Source organism: Cebus imitator, unplaced genomic scaffold (assembly GCF_001604975.1).
Source record: "Cebus imitator isolate Cc_AM_T3 unplaced genomic scaffold, Cebus_imitator-1.0 Scaffold140, whole genome shotgun sequence".
NCBI lineage: Eukaryota > Metazoa > Chordata > Mammalia > Primates > Cebidae > Cebus > Cebus imitator.
In genome coordinates this window covers 1,133,868-1,140,397 of record NW_016107455.1, presented here as the reverse complement: position 1 = coordinate 1,140,397, position 6,530 = coordinate 1,133,868, and the positions used below count along the sequence as shown (strand labels likewise).

The window sequence follows — 6,530 nt, the reverse complement described above, 5'->3', positions numbered from 1 at the left end:
AAAAAAAAAAAAAAAAGGAAATATAGGGGGATACAAGGGCAGTATTCTAAATCTATATTTAAAACTTAGTATAATGTTTAAAGTAAAATGTTTAAAATAGTTATTATATTTCCAGGAAAAGACATCTGAAAAAAGTACAGCTACACATTGCTTATTTCAATTATGAGGATCAGTACCAGATAGAACTATTCTTACCAATATGGTGTTCCCACAAAGGAATTGGCAGGTGATGCCATGGAAGCAGATCCAAAGTCAGCAAGTTTCACCTGGCCTGGTTCTGTCAGAAGGATATTTCCTGCTTTGATATCTCTAGGTTTAGGGAATAGAGAAAATTACTTTTCTTTCCCTCATTAGATTATGTTTAAAATGATAAAAAAGAAAACAAAAATTCTTAAGACAGAGAAGGAGAAATAAAAATAATTAAATCCTGCAGTAATCTCAAAATTGGGATAATGAGAATGAATATTCAAATTAGAGAACAAAAAAAACTACAGAATTCAAATAAACATACACTAACAATTTTCTAAAAGAAAAATAGCAGTAAAAAAAGAACATTAGTTCACTGTAACATATAGTTGGCATATTTTACTTTCTGTTTATTGGCAGAACCAATGGTTTTTAAAAATATATTGTAATTAGCAAGCAACCTCTTCATCATATGTAAGATTTCTGAATATCCATACTTAACGTAAAAACAAAAAAAGAAAATATAAAAGAACCTTACTCTCCAAACTTTTAAAAAAAGACTTATTCAAAATAAATAAATAAAGATGTATTCATATCATTTCCAAACTTCAGCATAGTTCTCCTAAATATAAAACAAAACTGGAATATATGGATAATGTAGTATCAATTATCCCAAATATACTTTCAAACTTACTTTTCTGCAATAGCAAACATACTGTCCATATAACCTAAGAAAATTAGTTATTTATATGTAAGATCATGTCTCATTAGCATTATAATATATACTTAATCTTTCAAAAATTAAAATAGAAATTAAAGTGCTGAATTTCCAAGCACTTGTTAATTCTTACGATAGTATTTTAGTGTATAACATGAAGTGAATCTGTTTTTCCTCCATTTGATTTTTTAAAATGGAGAGGTATCTTAAACTTGAGAAAACCTTAGGTTGAAATTCCAACTATGGCACTCACTTATTTACTGGCCTGTGGATATCGCTCAGATCTTATCCCCATGTAAAAAATTAATAACCCATTAACTCGCAATGACTCTGTTGCATAGTTTAATATGTACTGCCTGGTTCATATATATAATCAAAAAATGCTAACTGTCTTCTAAAACAGCTAGGACCAATACCATTGCCAAAAATACATTATAAAATGTTTTAACTTCAAAGTTACTATCCATTAACAAGGATTATCAAGGATCACTGTTCAAAAGCATAAAGAGTCTTAAGCAGCTTTCATTTTTTTCTTTTCTTTTTTGGTTCAGAGTTTTACTCTGTTGCCCAGGCTGGGGTGCACTGGCACCATCTCAGCTAACTGCAACCTCTGCCTCCCGGACTCAAACAATTCTCCTCCCTCAGCTTCATGAGTCGTTGGGATTATAGGTGCCCACAACAATGCCCAGCTAATTTTTGTATTTTCAGTGGAGACGTGGTTTCGCCATGTTGGCCAGGCTGATCTTGAACTCCTGACCTCAAGTTATCCTTAAAAGTGCTGGGATTACACATGTGAGCGGCCGCACCTGGCCTTAAGCAGCTTTTATTCGTCCATGTCACGGAATCAATGGAATAAGTCTGTCATTATCAGTTACCAAGAAGACAAAAGATCTAGATTTAGTTCTAGCTCTAATCTATGCGGCTTTGCAACCTTTAGGAAATTATAGTCACGAAATGAGACATCAGTAATTTTACCTGTAAAATGAGAAAGAAAGACTGTATGGTTCTCTAATGCCCATTCCAGTTTGCAAATTAAATGATTCTACAACTAAATTTCTACCAGAAATCCGAAAAGTACACATACTTTTACAAGGTCCAGCAGCACATATAGGTAAAGATAAAAATGATCCTGGCTGGGCATGGTAGCTCACGCCTGTAATCCAAGCACTTTGGAGGCCAAGGCAGATGGATCACCTGAGGTCGGGAGTTCAAGACCAGCCTGACCAACATGGTGAAACCCTGTCTTTAGAAAAAAAAAAAAAAAAAAAAAAAAAAAAAATTAATAAAAAAAAAAAAAAAAAGATCCTAAAGAGATCAAGTATACCACTACGTTCATTTTAAGATGTGAACAATATGAGCTTATACTATTTTATTTGAAATAGTATAAAGAATATGAAGAATATGAGCTTCATATATATAAAGAATATGAGCTTATACTATTTTATTTGGCTATAACCAATAAAAACTTCAGGGTTAATAAATTCTAAAGTTGATAATTGCAACAAGCTATTTACTTATCAAAATATGCTAATTTCCAAAGCACTTACCTATGGATCATGGTATGAGAATGTAAGTAGGCTAATCCCTGGAGAGCACCATGTGTAATTGCTGCTATTTCCACTTCTTGTAATGGCTTTTTGTGAACTTAAAATTTATTTGAAAATAATTAACACACAGAACACTTTTGTTAAAAGAAATACATATCTAATACATAGGGCAATTTTTAAAAACTGATACTGAGCAAGAAGAAATTTCCCAAGATGATAAAGATTGCTAAACTTTATAATTTGTATGCAATTGTGCCAGCTGTTAAAGTACAGTTCATAGCCAATTCTTCTCTTAGCTAACAATATTAAATAATTATTTGGTGACGTAAAAACAATAGTGACAGAGTTCTCCCTTTATTCTCACTTTGTTTTGAACAGGAGGCGCAGAATGACAGAGAATTCAGAAAAAATATTTGTAAAGACACAATGAGAAAAATAACTATTTTAAGCTACCATATAACATATAATATTTAATACAGACAACATATACCACACTGAGAATTTGAAAAAGATTAAGCGTTCTGCTCTTTCTGTAAAGCTTAGCATTATTTGGTATTATCATTTAAATAATGTCTAACTAAATTATCATTTTATTCTATGAATACTTTTTTAAAATAATCAAAGGAAACTTACCTTCTAGTAAATCTGAAGCAGATCCTAAACAATATTCCATTACAAGCTACATGAAAAAATTATAAAAGCATTAAAATATATTATTGTAAAGATTCTATTTAAGATAAAATAAGCTCACACAGGAGATCAAGAAGATAGTTTGAAGTAAAACTCTAGTCACCATTTACCTTAGAAAATACAGTTACATATTACTCAGAATAATATATTTTTTAAAATTCTTAATAAAAAATAGTTATGTATTCAGTGATTTGTTAAATGCATATATAAAGTCAAACCAATGATACATTAATCTTTTAATAATGCCAACATATAATCACTTCTATAAGCTGTGTATTTCATATATAATTGCTAATTAAAATTGTAAAGAAATGCATATATTCCATTACTACTAACTTATAGTAACAACATTGCTCATTGTTAGGACACAGAAAACTGTGTTCTCTAGAATTATATGTGTAGTCATCCCTTCACATCTATGGGTTCTAGATTTGTAGAGTCAACCAAATATGCATCAAAAATAATTGAAAAAATAAAAAGTTACAATATAACAATAAAAATAATACAAAATCCAATACAATATAACAACGATTTACATGGCATTCACATGTGGTATTATAACTAATCTACAGATGACTGAAAAAATAATAGGCAGATGTGCGCAGGTTATGTGTAGATACACTCCATTTTATATAAGGGATTTGGTATCCTGGGGGGTGGGTGTCCTGGAACCAAATCCCCCACAGATACTGAGGAAAAACTATACAAAGCTTAGGTTACAGCTGTTTCTTTGAAAGCAAACACAAAGCACCTCCTGCGTGCCAGGTGTTTTTTACATAGTAACCAATTTAATCCTCAGAATAACCTTATGAGGTTCTATTAGTATCCTCAGGATGGAGAACCCTGAGAGGCAAAGAAGTTATCTGTCTAATGTTACTGCTTTTTCTTTAATCATAGCCTCAATTTTACAAGTCACCACTACCACCACCAAAACAAACTGGATAAAAATGCACCAAACGCTACAAATCTAAATCTACAGTAAATATACTCAAATGATACTTAGCTGTGGCTTATTATTCAAAATAAGGGGCCACTCCTGGTAACAAAAGGGCAAAATTAATTTCTACTTCTTATAATAAAGTGCAGAGCCGGGCGCAGTGGCTCACGCCTGTAGTACTAGTGCTCTGGGGGGCCGAGGTGGGTGGATCACCTGAGGTCAGGAGTTCAATACCAGCCTGGCCATCATGGTGAAACCCCATCTTTAAAAAAAATAAATAAATAAAGTGCAACAATTCCTTATCTTTAGTATTAATCAGCCAAGGAATCATAATCCATTCAAATTTCACCAAGATCTTTCTAGTTAATTGCATGATAGTACATTTATGTAAAAAAAAAAAAAAAAATGCTAACTTTCAACCTCAAGTAACATGATTGTTTTCACAATGTTTGAATGGTACTATTAAAACTGTCAGAGGACATTTTATCACACACAAAAGTCAACAGAATTCTAAAATATCTCTGCAGTAAGACTTGCAAAAGTTCTATTATCTCTTATTGCCTATAAGTTCTAGGAAATATTGCTCGTTTTCTTTCAGAATGAACTAATATTTCAGGTGTTTTAGCATGACTTTACACAACCAGTATGAGACAATCTGAATTAATTCATTATAAACCAAAATCAGCTAAAATTGCAACAAGAGGAGAGCAAATACCAACCCATGCTGTGTGTTCACGTAAATAACAGCCTTTGTATTCTATACTGTTGGGATGTTTTATCCTTTGTAGAAACTTGACTTCCTTAATAATATCCTGCCATTTCTGTGGGGAGAAAAAGGTAAAGAATTATGAACAGGGCTTTTCCTCAGAAAGTTATATAAGAATACAAGTAATTACTAAATTGAGAAAGGTTAACAAGAACATGCAACTTTGCTTGGTTTTATTTACTGGCAGGGTCTCACTCTTTCACCCAGGCTGGAGTGCAGAGGCATGATCATAGCTCACTGCAACCTCCATCTCCTGGGCTTAAGTGACCCTCCTACCTCAGTCTCCCAAGTACCTGGGTCTACAAGCACACACCATCAGGCTTATCTAATTTTTCTATTTTTTTGTAGAGATAGAATGATTTCATTATATATCTCAGACTGGTCTCAAACTCCTGACCTCAAGCAATTTACCTGCGTTGGCCTCCCAAAATGTGATTTGTAATTTTTAGATAAAATGTCAAAATTAAAAAGTTTAAAGAAATTATATTTATATGGACATATCTTGATTTACGGCACTTTGCTTTATTGTACTTCACAGATATTATTATTATTATTATTATTATTATTACCAAACTGAAGATTTGCAGCAATCCTGTGTCAAAGCAAGTCTACCAGCACCATTTTCCCAACAACATGTGCTCACTGGATGTATGTGTATCACCTTTTGGTAACTCTCACAACATTTCAAACTTTTTCATCATTATTATTATACCTGTTACGGTGATTTGGGATCAGTAATCTTTGACATGACTATTGTAATTGTTTTGGGGAGCCATGAACTGTGCCCATATAAGACGGTGAATTTAATCAACAAATATGTATTTTGACAGCTCCACGAAACAGCGGTTCCCCCGTCTGTGTTCCCTTTCCTTGGGCCTCCCTTATCTCTGAGACACACTGTTGAAATTAGGCCATTAATGACCCCACAGGGACCCCTAAGTGTTCAAGTGAACAGAATACTCACACATCTGTCACTTTAATTCAAAAGTTACAATTGATTAAGCTTAATGAGAAAGGCAAGTCAAAAGCTGAGACTGGTCAAAAGCTGAGACAGGCCAAAAGCTAGGCCTTTTGTGCCCAACAGCCAAGTTGTAAATGCAAAGAAAAAGTTATCAAAGAAAATTTAAAGTGCTAGTCCAGTGAATATGTAAATGATAAGAAAGCAAAACAAGTTTATTGTTGATGTGAAGAAAGTTTTAGTGGCCTGGATAGAAAATCAAATCAGCCACAACATCCCTGTGAACCAAAGTGTAATCCAGAAGAAGGCCCTAAGTCTCTTTAACTCAAGAAAGGCTGAGAGAGGTGAAGAAGCTGAAGAAGAAAAGCTGGAGGCTAGCAGAGGTTGCTTCATTAGGTTTTAGGAAAGAAGCCATTTTCATAAATTAAAAGTGCAAGGTAGGCCTGGCACAGTGGCTCACGCCTATAATCCCAGTACTTTGGGAGGCCAAGGAGGGCAGATCACTTGAGGTCAGGAGTTTAAGACCAGCCTGGCCTACATGGTGAAACCCTGTCTCCACTAAACATACAAAAATTAGCCAGATGTGGTGGCGCATGCCTGTATTCCCAGCTACTAGGGAGGCAAAGGCAGGAGAATTGTCTGAACCCAGGAAAGCAGAGGTTGCAGTGAGTCAAGATTGTGCCACTGCACTCCAGCCTGGGCGACAGAGAGAGACTCTGTCAAAAAAA

At 33.9% G+C, this 6,530-nt stretch overlaps 1 protein-coding gene across 1 annotated transcript in view; it reads right to left on the bottom strand.

Moving 5' to 3' along the window:
- Positions 1-6,530, bottom strand: part of TAOK1 (TAO kinase 1) — a 180,549-nt gene that overhangs the window by 81,426 nt on the left and 92,593 nt on the right. The window contains exons 4-7 of the mRNA XM_037743274.1: positions 4,798-4,899; positions 3,085-3,130; positions 2,452-2,548; positions 196-309 (exon numbers count right to left, since the gene is read on the bottom strand). Of these exons, the coding sequence (XP_037599202.1) occupies positions 196-309; positions 2,452-2,548; positions 3,085-3,130; positions 4,798-4,899 (359 nt within the window). The remainder of the gene's footprint in view (positions 1-195; positions 310-2,451; positions 2,549-3,084; positions 3,131-4,797; positions 4,900-6,530) is intronic.